This window comes from Capsicum annuum, chromosome 10 (assembly GCF_002878395.1).
Source record: "Capsicum annuum cultivar UCD-10X-F1 chromosome 10, UCD10Xv1.1, whole genome shotgun sequence".
Lineage (NCBI taxonomy): Eukaryota > Viridiplantae > Streptophyta > Magnoliopsida > Solanales > Solanaceae > Capsicum > Capsicum annuum.
This window is the reverse complement of record NC_061120.1, coordinates 36,692,440-36,718,508: the sequence shown is the minus strand read 5'-3', so window position 1 is coordinate 36,718,508 and position 26,069 is coordinate 36,692,440. Positions and strand designations below refer to the sequence as shown.

At 36.9% G+C, this 26,069-nt stretch overlaps 1 protein-coding gene and 1 pseudogene across 1 annotated transcript; both read left to right on the top strand.

Annotated features, from left to right (window-relative positions):
* Nucleotides 1–417: 417 nt before the first annotated feature.
* On the top strand, nt 418–16,517 carry LOC107845516 (protein FMP32, mitochondrial). The gene is made up of 7 exons (XM_016689879.2): nt 418–949; nt 9,705–9,836; nt 9,926–9,985; nt 15,678–15,754; nt 15,828–15,884; nt 15,979–16,045; nt 16,147–16,517. Exons 1-7 carry the CDS (start codon nt 677–679, stop codon nt 16,264–16,266), a joined length of 786 nt encoding a protein of 261 aa, XP_016545365.1. The 5' UTR covers nt 418–676; the 3' UTR covers nt 16,267–16,517.
* On the top strand, nt 10,857–14,841 carry LOC124888137 (annotated as a pseudogene).
* Nucleotides 16,518–26,069: the final 9,552 nt, after the last annotated feature.

The window sequence follows — 26,069 nt, the reverse complement described above, 5'->3', positions numbered from 1 at the left end:
AAAAAAATATATTTTTTAAATTTTTGAAATGATTTTTTAATTTTTTAAAATATTTTTAAATTTAAAAAGATGGAGGAAAAAAAGAACTTTTTTTTTAATTTTAATATTATTTTTATTTTTTAATTATTTTAATGTAAAATTGGTTAAAAATTGATGCACCCTTAGGCAAGTGATTATACTCTCTTTGTCCTAGTCACCATGACCTTGCCACATAAAACGAGGTCAACGGTCAAAGAATGCGAAAATGTTATTTTTGATGAATTCAAGGGTCCAAATAATAAATATATAAATAAAAATATTCAACTTATAGAACTGACATAGTAAAAAAATTTAGAACATCATTTTACCAAATCTAAAATCTTAATAAAAAATAAATACACTTAATATAATAATTTGTTAACTATTCAGATTCAGATTTATCTATTAAGTACAAATGAGGCTAAGTCTCCTGTCCCTCGATCTTTTCTTCCGCCATTAACAATCATCAACTACCCATCTTCTCTCCCTCTAATCTCGTTTTTCGCCGCCTCTCTTTTTCCTCTTATCAAAACGCGCCATTTCTCAAACTTTTAACTTTTTAATACTTTTTTCCAAATATCTCCCAAAAATAACCAATTATTTTTCTTCTTATTGATGCTGCAGCTTATTCCAGTTATTTGTTGAATCAATCAAATTAATGGCTGTTGCAAAACGTGTGGTTCAATTAGGTGCTAATTGTGGGATTATATTTTCTAAATGCCAAGGGATTAATAATTCTGCATCTAAAGTTTTTAGTGCTGCTTTGTTGATTGATAGATCACAATCCAACGGTGTTGGTGGTGGTGGTTCAGTTAATTTTTACAGTTCGGTGTCCGATAAATCCTCTTTTAACAAGTTTGATTATAGGCAAATCTCACAGGTCGCTAAACCTAATGGCAAGCGTGCCTTTCTTGTTGATACATTAGCTCTGGTAATTGTTGTTTCTTCACCTTCTTTTTTACCTTTCAGATTTTGAGATTCTCTATTTTTTACCGTAATCTTTTCACACGTATTATAGATATTTTGAATGGTTGATTATTGTTGAAAGCAACTGACTTTGAATAGAAAACCAAACTTAAGTTTTACAGCCAAATATATAAATGATACATGTGTAGTGATTGAATCTATTCAGGTTATCTCATTGATAACTATCAAGAGTATCCTAAGTGAAATACAACACCTTAAGTCTTTATCCGAACAGTCCCCCGCAAGTGTAGCTGTGGGTCAACCACTGCAAGCTTGTCTTGAAGAAATTGGAAGCTTCTGCTTGATAAGCTCTTAGTAAGAACATCGGCCACTTGGTCGATTGAGTTGATGAAACGAACCTCCAAGTCTTTAGAAGCCACCTTTTCTCCTACGAAGTGAAAATCCAATTCAATATGCTTAGTTCTAGCATGAAATATTGGATTGGTAGTGTGATAAGTAGTAGACATATTATCACACCAAGTTTAGGAGCATTCGGAAGTGGAAAACCCAATTCTCTAAGGAGATGTTGAAGCCAAGTCAATTCAGCAGTTGCAGCAGCAAGACCTCTATATTCAGATTCAGTGCTAGATCTAGCAACAACCCGTTGCTTTTTGGATGCCCAAGAGATTAAATTAGGACCCAAGAAAATACAGTAACCATGAGTCGATCTCCTATCATCAGGACAACCAGCCCAATCCGCATCAGAGAAGCCATTTAGAACCATCTTAGAAGAGGGATAAAAAGTAAGATCAAACTGCAAGGTACCCTTGATATACCTTAGAAGCCGCAAGTGAATATCTCTTGGATCAGACATAAATTGACAAAGTTTGTTGACAACAAAGGAAACATCAGGTCACGTGATTGTGATACATTGTAACGCACCGGCTATGCTCTTATACAATGCTGGATTAGAGAATGAAGGGCTGCCATGTTGAGATAATTGCTGACCACTTGTCAATTATCATAGGAGTTGAAATAGGTTTGGCTCCATCCATTGAGGCCCTCGAAAGTAGATCACAGATATATCTGGACCGACTCAAAATTAGTCCAGAAGAGCTTGACCTCTATGCCCCAAAAAAGTATTGTAATGGTCCAAGGTCCTTGGGAGCAAAGGCAGAAGATTGGTGAGCAATAAGATTAGAAATGAACTCATTGGAGCTACCTGTGATAATAAGATCATTAACATGAATGAGCACAATTGTAAGATGACCACTGCATATATGAATAAATAAGGAAGTGTCCGACTTGGATGCAACAAAACAAACCTCAAAAAAAGAGGAACTAAGTCTCCCAAACCATGCTTTTGGGGCTTGTTTGAGTCTATGTTGCTCGGACTCTATTGTTTTGCCGCCGAACCTGTCTCGACATGAGACTGAGGCAGGGACGGGTGCTTTCGCCGTCTCCGATTCGGGAAAACGATTTCGAAGACGTTGACCAAACTAAAGAAGAAATTTGAGGGGAAGCATCGAATAATTAACCGGCGACTTACCTGAAAAAGTCCCGACCAGCGGCCACCAGAACAGAGATGGCGTTGTCGATGTGCCGTCGCCGGAAATCATCGACGCCATCACCGAAAATCATCGTCGCAGTCGTCGTGCCACCTCAGTCGTCGTCAGTCATCCGTTTCTCCCACCTCAGTCGTCGGCGGCGTTTGACACAGTGACAAGTCTTTTTTTTGGTCAAAGTGACGAATTTTATTTGTTTGTGTTGTTAATAATACATATTAATATTAAAATGTTAACAACAGATATATTTTTTAATAAAAAGTAAAAACACTTGTATACTTTGACAGCACTATGTCGGTCAGTATACTTACTTTGACAGCATTAGTTTAAATTCTTAATTATACTTATTTTTGTTCTGTTCGTTTTGAATTGATGTCTCAAGTTGGGATGTTTTCTTGTGTTTGTTTAATAAAGTATTTTTAGAATATTTTTATAACTCTATATTTATAATATTTATTTTTTTAGCCGAATCCCCGCACCTGTATCCACACTCAGATTCGCACCTCCAAATCTTAAAATTTATAGTTTGACGAATTTGACTCTCGGATCCGCACCCGTCTCGGATACCCGCACCTTAGTTTGAGCAACTTAGGTTTGAGTCTATATAAGGCTTTGTGGAGACGACATACATGATTAGGATACTTAGGATCCATAAAACCTGTAGGTTGAGTCATATAAACCTCTTCATATAAACATCCATGGAGAAAAGCATTTTTGACGTCAAGTTGTTGAAGAGACCATCCCCTTGATAGAACCAATGATATAACAACTCGAATAGTAGTCGGCGTTACAATCAGACTAAATGTATCATGATAGTCAACTCCAGCTTCTTGACTAAACCCCTTAGCGACGAGTCTTGCCTTGTAGTGCTCAACTGAACCATCTGGACTAAGCTACGAGTTGTAAATCCATTTGCATCCCACAATATTTTTGGCAGTGAAGGAGGGAACTAAGGACCAAGTACCATTCTGAAGGGCATTATACTCCTCTTGCATGGCTTGCCTCCAATTCACATCCTTTTTGGTTTGAGAGAAACAAGTAGGTTTGATAGGAAGGGATAGGAGGGAGTGGGTACTTGGAGGCCGAGTTAGCTTGATATGATGTGCTCTTGGCCTTAGCTCTAGTGATCATAGGATGTGGAACAAAAGAAGCACTTGGCGATGAAGTAACTACTGGAGGTGAAGAATTAATATGTACATTACACGGTTGCTGTACATCATGAGAGGAAGCAATATTACGAGTAACTTGCGGTGGAGAAGAAAAACTACTACAAGGTGCAACAACTGGTAACGAAGGAGGAAGTGAAGAAGCAGACGGCAAGGTCGGGGACGACAAAGATGGGGACGGCTGGACAACAACCTTGAAGGGAAAAATATCTCATCAAAAATCACGTCTTGATATGCATAATCTATTAGTAGGAATGTGCAGACATTTTTATCCCTTGCGATGAGCACTATATCCCAAGAAAACACATTGGAGAGTCCAAAATTCTAATTTGTTAGAGTTTTATGGTCTCAAATATGGGAAGCAAGCACAACCAAACACCCTTGAGAATTTGTAATCTGGAAATTTTCCAAATAACTTATCAAAAGGAGAAGTATTATCTAAGACCCGAGTAGGTAGTCTATTGATAAGATAAATGGCAAATCAGAATGCATCATCCCATAGTTCAAAAGGCAACGGAGCATGAGCTAACATAGTTAAACCCGGTTCAACTATGTGACGATGTTTGCGGTTAGCAGTGCCATTTTGTTCTTGTGTGTGGAGACATGAAAGTTGATGAAAAATGCCATGTTGAGCAAAAAAAGTAGAAAGCTTTCTGGATTCCCCAACCCAATCAGACTACAGTACCTTTATTTTCCTCTCAAAATAGTTTTCTACTTGTGATTTAAACTTCAAAAATATGGAATAGACTTCACTTTTGGAAATCATGGGAAATAACCAAGTGTACTTACTGTAATCATCAACAAAATAACGAAATTTATTATTTGCAAGATAAGGAGCCGATCCCCATACTTGACTTTAAGGAGAGTAGAATCTGAGGTTGCACATTTGTTGATCTAAGATAAAATGTCGAAGGTACTTGGAGTTTATACAATCCATGCTCAAGTTTCCCCGCAAATTAGTTTTCCCGTTTCCCGATCCCTCACAAGAAAAACACGGGGTGAAATTCAAAGTACACATTATTGTTAGATGTAAATTGAGTAACACTAAGTAGATTCTTAGTTATAGCCGAAACATGTAACACGTTTCTTAAACATAATGGACGAGGAAAACAAGGTAAAATTGAATCACCAATATGTTTGATAGATAAACCTTTACCATTTCCAACAATGATCTGATCAACCCCACCATATTCTCCTTGAACGTTTATGTTTTGCAAGTCTTTAGTTACATGGTTTGTTGCTCCAGAATCAGGATACCACGCTGGATCAGTAATAGAGGATGGTTGAGCCAACAATGCTGCCATTTGATTCTTTGAATTTGCCTGGTAAGCATGATCAAAACGATGGTAACAATTAATTGCTGAATGGCCAAACCTGTTACAAACTTGACATTGCACTGAACCACCGGATTGCTGATTAAAATTCTAATGTTGGGTCGTGTTATAACGACCTTCGCGACCACGTCCCCTGCCATTTTTATTGTGGAAATTGTTTAGAGACTTCTTGTTGGTGCCATCATTTTTGGAACCATTGTGGAAATTGCTAGTGTTAGGATTTCGGGCAGCAAGATTAACTCGAGCCAAGTTTTGCTCAACAACTTGCATTTGTTCAAGCCTATATTCATGGCTAAGCAAGAGACCATGAAGGTCTGTAAGTGTAATGAGTTCTGATCTAGCAGTCACAGACACCACTAATGCATCATAGTCCGGACCAAGACCTCCAAGAATATGAAGAATTAAATCATCTTTTTAAATAGGATGTGCAGCAACAGCTAAGTTATCAGCAAAAGGCTTCATTTTTTGAAGATAATCAACCATAGACATGGCTCCTTTCTTGGTTGTATGCAGTTGTAGGCTTAATTGCATGATTCTTGCGCGAGATTGTGAAGCATACATATGCTCTAATGATTGCCAGACACCTCTAGCAGTAGTACACCCAACAACTTGAGCCAATACTCTTTTAGTTAAGGATGACAAAATCCAACTTTGAAGTAACTGATCCTGTTTTAACCAAGCCAAATATGCAGGATTCAGAATAGCTTCTGCCTTATCCGAATTCGTGTCGCTCGATGAGCTTGCAGTGAATTTGGGAGGGCACAACAATGATCCATTTACGTAGCCTTCCAAGTCATGACCACTTAAAGCAGGAAGGATTTGACACAAAATTGTGACGATCCAACTTGATTAAGTTAGAAGGACAGAAAAAATTATTATTTGATGACTTATTTGAATTGGATAGGCTAGTGATTGAAGGAGGGGCCATGGTGATTAGATGTGAGTCTTGTGTATGCCCTGATACCATGAAAGCAATTGACTTTGAATAGAAAACCAAACTTACAATTACTGAAGCCAAATATATATACACGATACATGTGTAGTGATTAAATCTATTGAGGTTATCTAATTGATAACTATCAAGAGTTTCCTAAGTGAAATACAACACTTTAATTCTTTATCCGAACAATTGTAATATATAGTACTTTTTATGCAATTTCTAACTATATAAATTTTATTTTAAAAAATTTGAAGATTCCATGTTCAAATTCATGGTCAAACATAACACATTGTTTGGATGGTGATTTTTAACACATTGTTTGGATGGTGATTTTCCATTGTATGATAGAGTATGATTGCCAAGAGAACCATGTTTGTTTTGATTGTTTTTTACAATGTATGATATGATATTGTTTAATTTCATGGTTTGGTAATCATCACTTTATGTAATCACCGATTTGATGGTATTTTTATTTGCTTATTATTTTTTTCAATTATATTCTTATTTGATATTATATAATTTTATTTTATCCTTTACCTTATATTATTTAACTCCACCTTCTACCCAACCTCCATGTCAAGAGCCAATCCCTTCTTTATCCCGCTCAAAAAAATTATTTTTTAAATTTCTTTTTTTAGAAAGTTTTAAACTTTTTCCTTATCCTACCCTGACCCTGACTCACCCCTTACCATTTTTTTTAAAAGTTTTATATTTTAAAATGAATTTAAAACTTTTTCTTACTCCACCCTCACCTACCCTTACCCCTTTCCCACCACTCACTAGCCCCTCTCCCGATATAATATTTTTATTTTTAGAAAGTTTTTTTAAAAAATTCTTACCCCACCACCATTTCCTACCAGCCCCCTTCCTCATGCCCCCCCCCCCCCCAAAAAAAAAAAATAATTTTTAATTTATTTTATAAAAAATTCAAAACTTTTTTCTTATCTCACCCCTACCCCTACCCTCGATCCCCTACTCCACCATCCCATCCCCAAATATTTCTTTAATAAAAAATTCATAATTTTTTTCTTACCCCACCCCCTCATCCTATTCGTCCTTATTTTTTGTGTTAAATATATACAAATATTTTTAGAAAATATTTTTCTATTTGCGTAACGAACACAAGAAAATAAGTAAGAAATAATTTGTTTTCCTAGAATTTTTTTTTTTTGTATTCCTTACCAAACACATCCCGTAGCATACACAAAAAATGCATTCAAACGTTGTACTTGTTGTTGGTGGTCACGTTTCAAAACACCAAAAGGAAATGAAATTTATTACTATAAAAAATGAATCCGATTACATTTATTTTGATCTACTTTTGTATTGATTTTGTTAAAATTTACATGAAAGTAACAACTTAATATATTTATATGGCATAATTTGTGACAAATTAGCAGGAACAAAATTATTTTATTAGCAATGATTGATAAATTTAACATTTATAATAATTAAGGACATTTTAGTAAACTTATCAGTTACGATATAGTACCATACCGTCAAACCAAACAATAAAACTGTTATTAAGCAGTAGTGAATAATACAGTTCACCCAAATATTGTATTGTACTATATTGTACAGTACAATACCATACAGTACCGTACATTATGAAACCATGACAAACCACCATCCAAACAAATTGTAAATTGTTTAACTCTGACATGAATGGTCCCACATAAAATGGGACATGGGGACTATTTATTATTTGTTGTATTGCAATGAAATGATCCCAACTAATTATGGATGAAGCATGTTGAGTATTGATATTGATAATCTGTTGTGTTGGTAACTATGAAGTTTATAAAGGAGATGGAGAAAGCCTTGTTTCCCTTGTCTTTCTAAATTTAGGAGGAATGCAAGTAGATGCATATTCTTTTCGTCTCCAGTTAGTTGTGTTTTGCTTCAAAGTCTAGATTCTTTATCATTTTTCGTGTTGCAGCAGAGGATTCTGATTTTATTGATATTTTTATATTGGATTTCTAAGCAATTGCTTTTTAGAAGTTTAAGGAAAGAATTTCCAAAAGTCAGATGTTTGGATGGAAAATAACAACATACCAAGTATAGTCCCACAAAGGAATATGAGGAGTGTAGAGTGTATGTAGACCTTATCCCTATCACAAAGACAGAGATGATGTTTTTGATCAACCCTCGGCTCGAGGAAAAATCATTCAAAGCACTCCAGAAAAAGAAGTAACAGAACTAGAAGAAATAGTAGATAGTATTTCTATAATAAAATAATATAATAGTTGAAATACGAGCAACAACAAATAATAACAAAGAGTGAAGGACAAAAAACTGCTGTAGCAATACTACGACTGCTAGTATAGATGAATAACAAGACAACATACTGCTACATTCTAACCTTCTACTCTAATTTTCGTCCTCCACAATCTCTTATTTTAAGTCATATTCTTGGTAAGTTGCGTCATGTCCTGTCTAATTACCTCTGATACTTCTTTAGTCTACCTCTACCTCTCTTGAAATCATCCATAGCCATTTTCCACACCTCTGCTCTGGGGTATTCGGACATCTCCTCCATATACCCAAACCATCTCAATCTTGCATCCTGCATTCTTGTCCTCCCTCTGTCGATGCCCCCCCCCCCCCCCCCCCCTCCAAAAAAAAAAAAACCATATCTCAAATATCCTTATTTTTAATCCAATCTCTCCTAGTAAGTGCATACATCCATAACATACTCATTTCTGCAACTTGTTTTTTTGATAATCGTGGTATTCAGGCCATCTTTCACACCTCGACTAAATCCACGAGATACCTGCCACCTCCCACCAACAACAGATACCGAGTAACTTTGTCCACCAAGGCTAGGACAAATGGGAAGTATCACCTAGTGTTTTTTTGTCTCTGCTGGTATTTTAAACATATTTAAACATGAGACCTCAGGTTCTCAATTCACTTCATTGACCACTAGGTCAGACTCGGTGCCCTCATTTTTGCAACTTTCAACCTCTGAATGTGAAAATTCTTGATTGGCCAACACTCCCCCATACAACACATAAAAACAAGATGAAATCAAATTGCATTGGCCTTAATGTGAGCATTCTTGACTAGCCAACACTCCGCCATACAACATACAAAATTAAGATGAAATCAAATTGCATTGGCCTTGGGGAACCTAAAACCAGTAAAAAAAATTGTATTCACTCCAAAGACCTGTTTTATTTTTGTTTAATCATATGAACTCATAACTTATTTCCATGTTGGTCTTTAACCTTGAATTTGTGCCTAGGACTACTGAAATGTTGCAGGTCGAAGGGTTATGTGATGCTTGCCAAACCCAATAAAGCAATTAAGTGTTGGTATGATCGACTTGGGACTACGGACTTTTTCTATAAGTGGGATTGGGTGATTTTCTTTTTTTACAACTAGTATGATTAAGTGGGATTGGGGGAGTTTCAGGGTGACTTCTTCAAAAATTTTCTTTTCTTTTCAATTGTTTAATTTCAGTCTTTTCTTCCTGAAAGAGGAATGCTTCATCTTCCCACCAAAGATTACTTGAATTTGAATCTTGATCTATTTGATGTTGTTCCTTTTAATCATAGTCAGAGTAGTTTTTTTGTCATTCTCAAAACCAATACCTTCAAAATGAAGCTAAAAACAAATAGAAAAGCCACTAAACTTATGGTTCTTTTTGAGTTTGTGTATTTGCTACTATCCATGTCGCCGTAAACTAGGACACTTTGCAAGGCTAGAGCCTCTCCTGATTTGTTTTTGTTGATATGAATTATATATATTTAGAGATCTGGTTTGCTAACAGGTTAGGAGATTAGAAGCACGAGGTGTACCATCAGAACAAGCAGAAGCAATAACATCTGCTATCACTGAAGTTTTGAATGATAGCTTGGAAAATGTAGCTCTTTCTTTTGTTTCGCGAGCTGAAATGCAGAAAGTAAGACTTTACACAAGATCTTATGTTGTAAACAATATGCCCATCTCCACTATGTTGAATAATTATTTTGTGCATTTTTGCTTATGTAGTCTGAGATGGTTCAAGAAGCCAGCCTTTCCAAGTTTAAGTCTGAAGTACAAAGCTCTCAGGTACAAAATTGTCATGAAGCTGTGTTAGTTGTGCGTCTAGGTATTCTCTGTCTTGTGCAAGGGGGAGGTAATGTATTTCTTCTGGTTATGTGTTATTAGCTTGCCCTTAGTCACATCTGCTATATGTGATTTTCTCTGCCAAGTTAGACGAGTAAGCTCGCTGGGTACACTGTTATATATAGTCGTGGAACATATTCATGCTGTTGTTCCAGTTATTTGTTCAACATAATGAAAAAAATAGAAGCATATTGAAGCTGTTCTTAAGACCTATATTGCTTAGCCATCCAGTGGTGCTTTGACTTTTATTTAAAAGTTTTAGATGGAAGCTGTTGTTAAGACCTTTATCACTTAGCAATCCATTGGTGACTTTTATTAATGAGTTTGTAGATGGAGACATGATAATGCATACCAGTGATATTTTTTTCTTCAGTGATGTTAAATGTGAGGTAGATAACTTCAGTAGGAAAAGCTTTAGTTTGTTGTGACTTGTGAAAGGATATGAAACTGTTGTTGAATTCATGAAGGTTAATTATCAAAATTAATAAAGAAAAGAAAAAAAAAAAAACAGGATACAAAATTGAGGTCAGCTCATGGTGCAAAAAACGTGGCATAATGGGGAAGAGGATAAGCTATGTATTTTTATTGTCATCATATGACAAGTATAATGGATATTGGTTAATTCTTCTACCTCCCACATCAGGATGTTAGGGGAGATTCTCTCTGTTATTGTATTGAGTTTGATGTGCCTTGGCTTCTGAAGTAAATTCACCTAATTGGTTTCACTTTAAACCTGTACGTCTTTTCCTAGATTCTTTTTGGGTTTTCTTTCCTTTGTGTGTGTGTGTGTGGGTGTGGGTGGGGGTGAGGGTGGGGGTGGGGTGGGGTGGGGGGTTCGGTTTACAGACCAATCTAAATCACTGCACCTTTGATCTATTGATTAAGAATTACTAGTATAGTTGCGGCTTGGCTGGATTTATGGTTTTCTTATCATTTCTTGCAGAAATTATGGTTCATGAAGATTTCTCACTTTCATTTGCCCACCTAAATAAGGCAGCTCATTGAACCAAATTAAAAAAATGAAATTTCGTTAATTCACATGCCCAGGTAATATAAGTATCACCTGATCTGTGTATTTCTTGATCTCCGTTATTGGGACATTAAAATTCAAATCAGCTGATGCTGAAATTGTTAAAGCTTAGTAGAATAATACCGGTAATTGCTTGAATATTTTTAAATGTCCTTCTGGTTAGAGTGGAGAAGGGTTTCTTCCAAATTTGACATTTATAGGTTTGAAATATTACAATTTCAAAAGGCAATTAAGTCGACCCTTCATCCTTCTGTGTTGGATTAAGAAGTATTCATTACAGTATGCACCAGATTCCTTTCAGTAAAGAGGTTGTGCTAGAAGTTGATTGAAAATGGACACATTTATCATTTTCACAAACTAGGCATGAATCATATGAACATTTACTTCTTCCATAAGTAAATCTCGTTAGGAGCAAGAGTAAGAGACTGTGATTTAATATGGATTCTTTCTAGTCTGTTTTGTGATGATTTACTGAAGAAGCTTGTTCTTTCATAAGTAAATCCCATTAGGAGAAAGAGTAAGAGACTGTAATTTAATGTGGATTCTTTCAAATTCTGTTTTATGATGATTTACCAAAGAAGATTTATTGTGTAACATTCCATAACGTCCTACAATTTTGCCGCTGTTTGCTTAAAAAGAGCATAACTCTTATCATCAGAGATATTTCTTCTTTTAATTGAGGAGGTTATTCCCTTTCAAGATGCAGGGGCGGAGCTAGCTCTTTGGTCCCCCTTCGATGGAAAATATATTATTTATACATGATTAAAGTTAATTTTTATGTATCTATAGTAGTTGTTGAACCCCCTTCACTATGTTTTCTTCAAATATTGAACCCCCTTAGTTGAAATCCCGACTCCGCCTTTGCCAAGAAGCAACGTCAAGCAGATTCATATGGGTGCTTGAAAATGGAGACATCAAATCAGTGATATACGTTTTGGCTATACTGCCATTTAAGTAGAATTGTAATACAGACTCATTTCTCTTAGTGGACAATGGTGGATGGGTCCAGTAACGTGGATGTGGAGAAACTGTTCTTCAGTTACAATCTTGTTCAGTTCTTGAAAGATGATAAAGATGTCAGCTTCTTGAAACAGTGTATAGAGCAATCTAAAGCCCTTCCATCACAGTGCCACTTTGAGTATCAGGCCCTTCAGAGTTCCATTCAAGATTATTGAAGGAAAGATAAATGCATGCAAGCAGAGAACAGCAGAAGTTGCTGCAGATGCTTAAATAGATAAGCTGCAGAAATAGTTGGAACAAGAGATCCAGAGTGCTACTGCTAAGAGAAGAGCTTAGAGTTATACCTATGAGATCAATGATTTAGATCGTCAAAGAGCCTCTATTAAGGAGCAAAGGCAATTGCTAAAGAAACTTGAAAAAGATCAGCTTCAAGTAGAGATGAATCTATCGTTGTGTTGCCCTATTACAAGTATCATCCTCTACTTTGGATAATCAATCAAAAATATCAGGCTATATTGTAGAGAGAGATAAGGTGTTGAAAATTTTAAGTTTGATCCGTCAGCTTTTGACACTTGTAACATACCTATGAGATCAATGATTTAGATCGTCAAAGAGCCTCTATTAAGGAGCAAAGGCAATTGCTAAAGAAACTTGAAAAAGATCAGCTTCAAGTAGAGATGAATCTATCGTTGTGTTGCCCTATTACAAGTATCATCCTCTATTTTGGATAATCAATCAAAAATATCAGGCTATATTGTAGAGAGAGATAAGGTGTTGAAAATTTTAAGTTTGATCCGTCAGCTTTTGACACTTGTAACAGCATCCGGAAGATGATTAATTTATAAGAAGCTGCATTGCTCAGGAAGAAGGCTTAGTGTTCACTTGGATTTTAGAGTACCTCATCACCTTGTCTGCTCGGATTTAATCTAATCAAACAACAACAACATACCCAGTGTTAATCCCACAAGTGGAATCTGGGGAGGGTAGATTGTACGCGGATCTTACCCCTACATCATAGAGATAGAGGTTGTTTTTGATAGACTCTCATCTTAGATAAAGTCTGTCAAACAATTTGGAATAAGGGCATACAAATATGGGAGCATAACAACAACAAATAAATGTGAAATGGAGTGTAACACAATAAGAATAGTAATGAAAATGAGCTAATGCAATAACGGCGCACGAAACAACACCAGCGAAAGTCTAAATCAAAGATCAAGAAAGTACAAGAATAGTTCCAATACTACTAGTAAGGAGGAAGGTCCAAGTATGGCTACCAAATCTCTCGCACAGGGAAGCGAGAGAACGCTGAACTGCTAACTAGCCTTCTATCTTAATTCGCTACCTCTAAACGCTCCTATCTAAGGTCATCCTCGGTAAGATCAAGACGTGTCATGTTTTGTCTAATCACTTGCCCCCAATACTTCTTCGACTTGCCTTTGCCTCTTTTGATGTTCGCCAAGGCCAACCGTTCACACCTCCTTATGGGGAATCTACACTTCTCATCACATGCCATCTCAACCTCGTTTCCAATTATCTTGTCCAACACGGAGGCCACTCCTTCCTTGTCCAGAATATCTTTCATCCTTAATCTCGTCTCTCCTAGTATGTCCGCACTTCCACCACAACATCCTCATCTCTGTGACATTCACCTTCTGAATACGAGCGTTCTTAAGAGGTCAACATTGCGCCTTATCACATAAGACTCCTCAACCTGAACCCTTAGCAGTGTTTGTCTCCCAACTTCCAACCTAGCGTGGCCACCACTACTAGTCTCATTAACCAATACCATGTCATCTACGAATAACATACATCATGGAACTTTATCTTGGATATGACGCGTTAGTTCATCCATAACCAATGTAGAAAGATTTTAAATGGACTAAGAACTAACCCCTGGTGCAACCCTATCATGATTTGTAAGTTTTCAGAGTCTCGCCTTGCCTTGTCTTGGCTTCATCTTGGCTCCATCGTACATGTCCTTAATCACCCTAGTGTACGGCTGTACGCCACAGGCAGCCTCCAAGCATTCCATAGAGCGTCCGTTGAAACTGTCGTATGCCTTTTCTAGATCAATAAACACTATATGTAAATCCCTCTTCCTATACTGCTCCACCAATCTCCTCACAAGGTGGATGACTTTTGTGGTAAATCGTCCCCGTAGGAATCCGAAATGGTTCTCGGTAATGGAGACACCCCTGCTCACTCTCATCTCTACCACCCTCTCCAATTTCAATTAGTATAACTCAACAACTTGATAACCCTATAGTTGTTGCAGTTCTGAATATCACCCTTGTTCTTATTGTACGAAGGAGTCATCGTACTCTAACTCCATTCTTCAGGCATCTTTGCTGCCCTAAAAATGGCACTAAACAACCCAGTCAGCCAATCCAAGTCTTCAATGCCAATGTTCGTCAAAGTCCATCAGAATCTTGTCTTGCCTTGTCGTTCTTCCCCAGCTCATCTTATGAATAACACGCTGAGCTCATCAACCTTTATAGACCTACAATACCCAAAAACCTGCTGTCTCTTGGAGTGCTCCAACTCTCCCAGCACAATGTCCCTGTCCTACCCTTCGTATCTAACCGTATCTCTCATATGTTCCCAAAAGAAAAAAAAAGTAGAACTGTAATACAGATCTACAATGGTTATTCTTTACTTTAAAGGCATGATATGATCCTAACCCGGTTGTATGAAGAAGCAATTACTAATAGAAAAAAAGGATGAAGTAAAATTTTTAGATCAAATGAATGGGTTAGGTCAGCTGGATCTTTCCTGTAATTATTACTTTATCAACCAAGAACCAAAATTAAAACTAGTTGGTTGTGAAGGGAGCTTTGGCTCAGCTCTGATAGCTGCATATTCCTTAAAAGAGGAGTTGCAGCCTAAAAAGCTAGTTGGTCACCCCAGATAAAAATGACATTAACAACAACAACATACCTAGTATAATCCCACAAAGTAGTGTCTGGGAGGGTAGGATGTACGCAAACCTTATCTCTACCTCGGGTAGAGAGGCTGTTTCCGATAGACCCTCGGTTCAAGAGAAAAAAGTTCAAAATGGTCCAGAAAATGAAGTAAAAGAAGAATGACATAAGTATTTAGAATTTTGATTTGTGTCAGCGAGTCAAATTGATTGCCTGCTTTGAGACAACCTTTTCAAAGATATTTCAATAGTTTGTTTTGGTTCATTTACCAGGAAGCATCTTTTAGGAGCAATCAGCTTATTTCTTTGACTAATTCAGGATGTTGGAAATCATCAGCACAAGACTAATTTTCTTTTTCTTTTAAACAATACTCCGAAACTTTTTGAAAGTGAGATAAGTGTTACTGATGGCATATATGGTAATTATAATTGCTTGGGCGAAATTTCAGCCTTGCCTATATGACAATATTGTGTTCAACGCAGTATAAGACAGATGGGAGAACAGATGTCAATTCAGATTCACTCTTGCAGGGATCTAACCCTTACCGAAATTTCGTTAACATTGTGTGCTTAAGGAGGAAAATTTACTTCAAACTCAGTATGTTGGCCTGATGATTATTGCATTATGGTTGTACTAATATATGTTTTTGTTCTACCCCTGAACGGCGTTGGTTTGAGTTTGACATATGGAATTCATACCAATTAAACAATTTTTGTTGCAGGAACATCATTTTTCACTGCTGCAACGTGAAACTGAAAAACTTCGGAATGACATAGAAAAAATGCGTAGTGAACTAAGGTACAATTGAATTATAGGAAAAATGAGTCTTACTTTTGAGTGCCAGATTAACCAATATTATTTGTTCATGCAGGTATGAGGTTGACAAGCTTACTGCCGGCCAACGGTTGGATTTAAATCTTGAAAGAGGGTAAGGTTTGAAAAGCTTTAGATGTTAGTGAATGATTAGGTTGTTCATTTTTCAACTCTCCGATGATTGATTGCGGTTATTCTAAATTGTGTAGACGCATCCGTGATGAGCTTGCCAATCAAAATGCAGAAACTACAAATCTTACAAATAAGCTTGATCGAGTAAGTGTTGGCTTTTGCGCGTATTTTGAGCGTGAACGTTCTATAAACTCAATGCATCTTGTGAGTATCTTCTCTATTTCTGATGCTTGGTCCATGTATAGGAAATTCATGCATTGAGGGCGCAAATTGAAGCTGCAAAATATGAAGTGATTAAATACTGTATAGGTACTCTTGTCTCTATCTCCGCTGTTGGCCTTGCAGTGCTACGGTTATATACCTAAGACATTCCAGAAGATTCTTGTTGCTGAATTTTTAAATGAGCTCAGGTGCCCAGATGTTGACAGTATTCTTTTGAGAAGCTTGAATAGAAATCAACTACATTGTTAAATCCCTGTAATATTCACAACTTGGTAGATAGGTTAACAATTGTATTCATTTTCTTTCAAGCTTTGTTCATTTGTTCAGATTTAAGGAGGTAGCCACATATTCAATGTTTGCTATGGCAGTATTCAAAATATGGTTGGTTGATAAATTCTTTCTGCTGCCTTAGACGTCGTTGTCAACGTGTTTTCCCCTCCGCAATAATTTAATTGGCGATGGGTGTTACCTCTCTTGTTAAGATTATAACAACCTGTGTATAGTAGAAAGCCATTTTTAGTTGACTTTTAAATAGCCTGATTGTGTAAATATTGTTTTACACCGATTTGAATTAGCATACGCCATCTTCCACTCAAACCATGAGCAAAGATTGATTGTTTTCTACCTGTGGGGCAAAACTTGATTTGGTTCGAGTTAGTAGGAAACCTCTGTTACTGCCTTACCACAAAATAACACCGGTCGGCCTGTCTCAAATAAATGGAAATTAACTTTTTCTTTTTTGAGAATTGAATCATTCTTATTACCTTTTTGGGGTTGTTTACCCCTTTCCACTTCTAGTGCCAAACTTGTAGTACAATGGGTTGCGTTTCTGTTATAAATACTCATACCTGGACTGATACCAAACACCCCAAGAACACACAACGGTACAAAAACAGTCCACAAAGATGAACAAACCGAGGACCAAGCTAGAGCTTGTCTTGGCAGCAGCTACAACAAGAACAACACGAATGAACAAGGGTGTTTAACACCAACTTCAGCCAATAACAAACTAGATTAACAAGATGACAACAACAACCAAGGAACAACAAAACACGGTTTTACTACAAACAAGGGGAAACGAGTACAAGAAAGTAAGATAGTGTGACATAAATCACTACACGTTCTAAGCACTAAGGTGTATCTTAAACACCAAAACACAAACAACATGCGATGATAAACACCTACACTCTTACCATGACACGAGGGCATTAACCCCTCAAGCACCAAGGTTTCTAACCAAGTTTTGCAATACTAGTGATTCCACACTAGCATCACCCTAGTTACGGTTGCTCTCACTCTCTATAGAGGAGTTTCTTTCAATAACATTCAAAAACTAAGGAACTAAAACCCTACAAGGTTCTATTTATATTACATTACAAAAATTAGAGACAAAAGACTAAAAGACCCTTTAATGACTAGTCTTCAAAATGGCCGCCCATTGAGTGCTCCTTAGGATGGTTTTGGCCTCTTTAACACTTGGACTTGTGCACTCTTTTAGGTGGTCTTCAAAATACTCAAAAAGTGTCCATGGTCATGATCGTACTTGTATCATCCTCTCCATCTTGAGAGGAATTTTCCCACAATTTCACGACCTCACCTCTTTTACTAAGACACTTCATAATCTCCATCACACGGCCAAACCACTTCTCCATCTTCCTCACTTCGCATTTCAACGTCGTCATGCTCTCCATATTGAGGCTCGCTATCAACCTTAGTCGATTCAATCACCACTTTTTCCCCAAGATAGTACAATTTTCCCTCCCTTAGGATCACGTTCCTCCGGTTTGGACACTCACTAGCCTTGTGCCCCCACCCTTGACATTTGAAGCATTGAAATCCCTTGGAATTGAAAGTGGAAATTGGTTTACCTTCATACCTTGGGGGCTATTTTGGGGAAGCCTTGGTCATCTCAGGTTGGGCAATCATGAATGAGCTCTCTTTGAGCTCCCTTTCAACCTCCAATGCCGCTTGGAAGATGCCATCAATAGTGTTGAACTTATGAAGTGTCATGCGAGTGAATATTTCCTTGTTCAACCCGACTTTGAAGCGCACAATGTCATGACTTACTTGTTCTCCCCGGTGATCTAGTTTCAACATCAATTGTTGAAATTCGTCGTAGTAAGCCATGACACTCTTGCTCCCTTGACTCAAATTGTACAATTTGGCAAGGAGCTCATGTCTATAAGTCTCTGGCAAGTATCTTTGCCGCATAAGATTCTTCAACCTATGCCAAGGAGGAGGTTGTCCCTCAATCATCTCATTCCCAAACCGTTTAATATACTCCCACCACATATTAGCATACCCTTCAAAGTGAGCTATAGCATAACAAATCTTCTTTTCTTCGGTGAGATCATTAAGTTGGAATATCTTGTCACAAGATAATTCTCATGCAAGATAAGCTTCGGGATCACTCTCACCCTAGAAAATAGGAAGTCTCACTTTGATGGAGTTAAGACATACATCTCTATCTTGGTGACAGGTTCCTTGTTGGTTCCATTGATCAACTCTTCCTCCATTCCTTTGCTATCCCTTTGATACCTATGCCTTCGCCTTATTTCTTCTCCCATCACATAAGTATCATCATACATCCCATACCCTCCTCTTTGGTTCTCCCTAACATATCCCTCTTTTTGCATTAAAGGGTTTTGGACATTTGGGATTTGGTACGGTGGAATCACATTTAGTGGAGGAGGTCTTTGGATTGGAGGATTTTGGTGTGGAGGATTCAAGTTTAAGGGTGGAATTTGGGTTCCAAGTCCTTCATGTGGGACTTGGTGGAGTGGGGTATGGCTAGGTCCTTCAAGACCTCGACTTTGTAAGTAAAGGTTAGCTTATGGTATGACATTTGATGGGTACATTCTTTGGTGCATGGCTTTGGAGGTAATGGTTGAGGATGTGTTTTGAAGAGTTGAGGGTTGAGAACTCCGTTGGCTTTCTACCCTTTCCATCCGGCCACTAATAGGGGCCACTTCCACACCCAACTTCTCAACCGTAGCATTCACTCTAGCCACGTCCCGAGACAAGACTCAAGACTAGCTACAAGGGTATTCATAACATCATGATCCACGGTTTGTACATTGGAAGTTTCGGGTTATATTTGTGGTGATTCCATTTGCAAATGTACCTACAAAATGAACAAACGTTAGTTTAAAAGACTTTCACACTCGGCTCCCCCACTTGGTCCTTCAAGTGTTGTAAGCCGACTATCAATCCTTGAGTGCTTAGGAATGAGTCTACTCTTGAGTTAGAATGGATTTCGGTTTTCAAGACTCAAGGAAGTTTTGTACGCACTTGAACCAAAAACAACTACGAATTGTAAACGGGCAAAGCACCACAAAGAACATTGACATAAAAACTTACTCGAAAACTAGTTCACAACTTAGTAGGTTGTTACTTAGTTGCCAACTAGTGTAGGAGTCAATAGAAAGAAAAATAGTAGAGACAAAGAAAGAAACTTGAAAGGTCCTATGACTTGAGTTTTGTTGTTGATGTGGCCCACAATTTTTATTTTGGCTGTTTGGTGTTGTTGTTTTGTTTAAGTTTGATGTTGACCAACTTAAATGAATCAATATTGTTTGTTTGGTGAGGCTTTTTCATTTTTTTTTGGAGTGAAAAGGCAAGACTTGTAACTCTTTTTCCAAAGGTCAAGGTGTCAATCAACTTTTCACCAATTTGCACCAAAATAGCAAAACACCTTTTTGGCCTTAGTTTGTCCCTTTCCCCTTTTGGTTTCTTCTGAAAAAGGTTTGAAACCCTTTTGTTAAGTAAGATTTTTGGGAGGTCCTTTGTCTATTTTCCTCTTTGGTGTTTTCTTGAAACTAATTCCAAGACAAACACAAGACTTTCTGTAATACCCCGTACTTTTTCTTGACTTGAAATCGTCTCAAGAATGTTAAAAACTTTATTTGAAATATGAATCCACTTTTGTACATATGGTATTTTTAAGATTTTCACTTTTTATTATGTGGGAAATTGAATTAGCTTTCCAACAATACCAATTTCGTCAAAGTTATGGCCAAAATACAAAAGGCAGTAAAACCGTCCAGATGCGACGGTGAGGGCCGACGGACCATCGGACTAGCGACAGACTATCGGACTACCGACGGACCGCCGCCCACGACCGTCGCAGTAAGGTAGTGAGAACTACCTTTTGCCTAGGAGCGACGGCCAGGTCGATGGACCATCATAAGGAAAACAGTGAGGCTACCTTCTGGATAAGGTGCGACAGTCAGGTTGACGAACCGTCGAACTTGCGATGGACCATCCCATCGCCCAAGACGTCGCAACTCAAATAGTGAGATCCCATTCTGCCTAGAAGCGACGGTCAAGGCCTACGGACCGTCAACCCAGTGACGGACCGTCAACCCAGTGACGGACCGTCGTAGGTTTCGTTCAATTTTTTTTAAGTCGTTTTAACAGGGGTATTTGGGTCATTTACCACCCACTTATATATACCCAGTTATATCCAATTTCAGCCATTTGGTTCATCATTATTCCACAAACATGATTAGGGTTTCTCTCTAACATTAATCTCCAAGAACAAAATTCAATCTTCTTCAAGAACTAAGGGAATTCCAATTCTTCAAGTTCAAGAACATTGAGAATCTTATCCCAGGTATGCATAGTGTTCATTCATGGACTCCTTTCGTCCATGAAGCCCAAGAATCCCTTTTCTAAATTCAAGTTATGGATTTTCTTATAAATTTCATGATTGGGCTGCTCTTGTTTATGTTGAAAATGAGTAATTGAATTGTATTCCATGAATGATTTTAAATTCCATATGGGTTGATTTGTATAGGTATAGATTCATGAAATCCTATGATTAAACCCTTGAATGACTAAATTAGAATTGAATCATGACAGTTAATTGTTGTATGATGTTGTTTGCACATTCTATGCTTACCATATGTTTGATTAAATGCCTAGATGAAGGAAAAGTGTCTAATTAGCATGATATCATGAAATCCCCATGTATGTACAAGCTTATGCCTATAACAAGTTTGATGTAATGCTTCAGAAATTGTATTATGATGATTATTATGTATTCAAGCAAGTCATACTTTGTCAGTTTCCTTCTATCGAGTCCTGGGGGTACTTGTACCCGAAATATTAGCTGTGTGCTTAGAGCCATGTCATGTTGTCATGATACTCTCAGTCAAGCTATGAATCCTTAGACTTCAGATAGTCTTATGACTCAAAAAATGTCCATGATCTCATGAACTCAGTTAGTTGTCAGATATTAGTAGTATTCCATCAGCCAACGAAATTCAGTAATTCAGCCCATGTTCAATTCGATTAAATCATGTTCAGTATCTATTCAGATGGGAGTAGAAATTAGCACCGAGTGAATCCACGGATGGGGACACACACTATGAGATGAGGGTGTGATCCTTAGCAGTCATCCTTGCATTCCAGAACTATGTAGCCAGCATAGGTTGAGACATTAACACTGTCGATAAGGGCTGATGAGGTGGATAAACACTGTCAGATAAGGGCCCCACCATTCTTGTACAGGGGACACTATCAGGTGAGGGTCACCCACAGCTTATCCTTACTCGTGTCACGGTATTGACACCCTTCCAATTGGGATTATAGATTAGACCCCACTCAGCCATAATGGTGTATCAGGGGCATGCCAGTTAGATAACTACTTCCCATAGTTTCATGTTACAGAACTAGGACTGTCAGACACAGTTAATTAGTCTCAGTAATAGAACTCAGATAGTTTTTTAGATTTCAAGACTATCAGATATAGTCAACTCAGGTACAGTATGGAACTCAGCTAGTTCCATAAGATTTAGGACTGTTAGATACAGTCACTCATGTTATCAGTTATATCAGTTATCAGTATGTCATGTTATCAGTATTCAAACTTAGTAATTATGTTATCATGATATCAGTGTCAGTTATTATGTCTCATGCATGTATTCTCAGGCTCATAATAGTCGATCTGTTATTATATTGTTCATGCATATGAACCCCATGCATTCAGCCTACCTCACATGCATACCAGTACATTCAAAGTACTAACACATTCGCGCTATGGTGTCTTATACCATAGGTTCAGAGACACGAGATCCAGAGCAGCAGTAGATTCCGATCTCAGCAGTCCGAGTTAGAAGTGAGTCCTTATCTTTTGAGGACATGATTATTCCTTATTATCTCAAATTATTTTATCAGTTGGAGTTAGTTGGGGACATGTCCCATCAAATCCTTACTCAGACAGTTCAGTTAGTTAGAAGCTTTCTAGACTATTATGTTCAGACAGTTATTTCAGTTGTTTTGGGTATTCCATACCCCATTTTAGATGTTACATTTTACTTCAGATATGTGAACCTTATGACCTTTTAGTTCATGTTTTTTGCATTATTCAGTATTTTATGTAGTATACAGGTACATATATTAGTCATAGGTTAGCTTGTGGTCCTTCGAGGTTATGAGCATCGTGTAGCAATCTGGTTACCAGATTTGAGTCGTTATACTTTTGCCTCTTTTTTTTTTCAAATCAAATACACCTTTCGTTGAACATTCACCTCAAGAACATTATGAACAACAATAAGAACACTTATGAACAACAACAACACTCAATCCGTCTAACCCTTCAACAACACTCTCAAATCTTGGACTTTAGACTCAAGTATGCTAGGGAAACAACAAGCTAACACATGAAACTACGAAGACAAGCAAAAATAACACCTAAATCTAGACACTTCTTGGCCAAGCACAAGTCACCAGATAACACCCTTTTTTTTAATTTTCAACTAGAAGAACCCAAGATTGGTGGTGTAAGAACACGACCAGTCTCGCTCTGATACCAAATGATACCAAATACCCAAAGAACATACTAACAATGGTACAAAAATAGTCCACAAAGATGGCACAAATCGAGGACCAAGCTAGAGTTTTCTCGGCAGCAACTACAACAAGAACAACACGAATGAATAAAGATGTTTAACACCAACTTCAGCCAACAACAAACTAGATTAACAAGATGACAACAACCAAGGAACAACAAAACACGATTTTACTACAAACAAGGGGAAACGAGTACAAGAAAGTAAGATAGTTTGTGTGACATAAATACTACACGTTCTAAGCACTAAGATGTATCATAAGCACCAAAACACAAACAAAATGCGATGATAAAAACCTACACTCTTACCATGCACAAGAGGGCGTTAACCCCTCAAGCACCAAGGTTTCTAACTAAGTTTTGCAATACTAGTGATTCCACACCAGCATCACCCTAGTTACGATTGTTCTCACTCTCTCTAGAGGAGTTTCTTTCAATAACATTCAAAAATTAAGGAACTAAAACCCTACAAGGTTCTATTTATATTACATTACAAAAATTAGAGATAAAAGACTAAAAGACCCTTGAATGACTACAACCTAAAATCAATTGCAATGTAGAAAATTTATGATAATTTGTCGGTTTAAAATGAACAAGTGTTGCAACATGCAAAATTCCATGACCCTAAATAGAAGTGGGCAACTTAGTTTTCATCAGTAATGGTCTTCCTATCAACTGCAGATATTTAATTAATGACTCAGCAAGGCCATTTTGAGTGTGGACATGGGGTACAGGATGTTCTACTCTTAACCCAATCGATAAGCAATAATCATTAAATGCTTGAGATGAAAATTTTGCAGCATTATCAAATCGAATAGACTTAATTTGATTATCAGGAAACTGTGCCCGTAATCATATTATTTGTGCCAACAATTTTGCAAATGCCAAGTTGTGAGATGACAAAAAGCACACATGAGACCATCTAGAAGAAACATCTATTAGGACCATGAAGTATCTAAACTACCCACTTGGTGGGTGAATTGGTACACAAATGTCCCCATGTATGCGTTCGAATAACACGGGGGACTCAATCCCAACTTTTATTGGCGATGGCCTCAGAATCAGCTTGCCTTGATAACAAGCATTACATGAAAATTCACCATTCAAAATAATCTTCAAGTTCTTTAATGGATGTCCATTTGAATTTTCTATGATTCGTCTCATCATTATTGATCCAGGATGTCCAAGGCGATCATGCCAAAGTACGAAAGTATTAGAATCAGTAAACTTCTGATTTACTATAGAATGTGCCTCAATTGCACAAATCTTTGTCAATACAGGCTAGAAGATAAAGTAGGAAATTTTTCTATAACACATGTCTGGCCAGAGACATTCTTGGTGATACCAAGATATTCAAGATTCATCTAATCAAATGTCTTGATATGATAACCATTTTCACGGATATCTTTAAAACTCATCAAGTTTCTCCGAGACTTAGGAGAAAACATAACAATATTTATGACGAGTTTAGTTCCCTTGGGCAAGATTATAATGGCTTTTCTGAAGCCTTCAATCAAATTAGCGCTACCAGAAATTGTAGTAACGTTAATCTTGTCCATGTTTAGATGAAAGAAATATTTCTTGTCTTTGAATATCGTATGTGTAGTGCCTGAATCAATCAAACAAATATCTTCACAATTGGACAGCTTATTTTGAAAATTATCCATATCTTCAAATAAAAAAATATACACAAAATAAAATAAGTATATCATTGCACAAAGTGAAAATCACTAACAATTTAGTAATTAATTACGTAGTATTTTTCAATGATAGTATATAATTAGTTAAATCCATAATCATAATAATAATAACTAAAAAAAATGAAAGCAGAAACTTCGCCAGGTTAGGCGCAACCTTGACCAAGCAAAGATCATTCTTGAGGCTCTAATTAAGGTTTGTCTTTCTTAATAACTAGTTAAACAATATGTATTTCACGTAATTCTAAACAAAATACACATCTTCCTTACCAAAGAAAATATACCAGTTCTCACGAATAAAAATACTTGAATAATTTTTAGCCTTTCTTAGTAACAAGTAAAATAGCACGCGTGCCATATCCCCCAAAATAATAATAATAATAATAATAATAGCATATGAATAGAAAATTTGTGGGAATTAATTTCATTCATATTTTTTGAAATTGTGTCTTGTTTTTCTTTTTCATTCTTCTTTTCAACAAATATATATAATACTATCATTTTTTTTTTGATAAATAATGGAAAAATTAAATTCAATAAAAAACAACAATAATATAATTAAACTAATCAATACTAATCAAAAACTAATACTCATGCAAACAACTACTTTTACATGAATTTTATTCACCAACTCTTATCAATAAAAATAAAATAAAATAAAAAATCATTCATTCTTTCATGTTTACTGAACCATCACCAATCAAGTGATTAATCTTTCCTTTAGGGTACTCAAAAAAATCTGCTACATCCAAGCTTGTGATGTCAACAACATTTTCAGAGAGAAAGTTAGCCTCAGGATTTCTCTCTTTCTTCTTTAGTGATGCTTGATAAAGATCAACCAAGTGCTTAAGAGCACGACAGTCACGTGAATAATGTCCTTTTCCACCACATCGGAAACAAGTAGTTGCTTCACGTTTCTCATCTTTTCTTTTTTTATTCGATGAATGATTAACACCCGGAGCAGGGTTTCTTTCTTGGTCATCACGACCATGAACATGACCACATCCAAGACCAGGGCCGCGACCTTTTCCATGCCTAGCATGGTGAGTGTGTACATCATTCACCTCAGGGAATGGTGCAGATCCAATTGGTTTGTTCTAGTAATTTTTTATCAACAAATCATTATTTTGTTCACCCACGAGAAGATGAGAACTCAGTTCAGTTAACTTCTTGAAACCTTTTTCTTAATATTGTTGCTGTAAGATCACTCGAGGCATGAAAAGTGGAGAGCACCTTTTCCATCATATCATTATCATTGACTGTCTCTCCACATAGTTTCAATTGAGAAAAAATTCTGAACATGGCGGAATTATAGTCATGAATAGGCTTATTGTCTCGAAATCTTAGATACATCCATTCATATCATGATTTTGGGAGGATGACCATCTTCAAGTGA

What these genes read in the sequence shown, in the direction of transcription:
- LOC107845516 (XM_016689879.2), top strand. Translation starts at nt 677, where the DNA reads ATGGCTGTTGCAAAACGTGTGGTTCAATTAGGTGCTAATTGTGGGATT. An exon ending in TTGTTGATACATTAGCTCTG is followed by an intron (nt 950 to 9,704) that starts GTAATTGTTGTT and finishes GTTTGCTAACAG; the next exon opens with GTTAGGAGATTAGAAGCACG. An exon ending in AAAATGCGTAGTGAACTAAG is followed by an intron (nt 15,755 to 15,827) that starts GTACAATTGAAT and finishes TTGTTCATGCAG; the next exon opens with GTATGAGGTTGACAAGCTTA.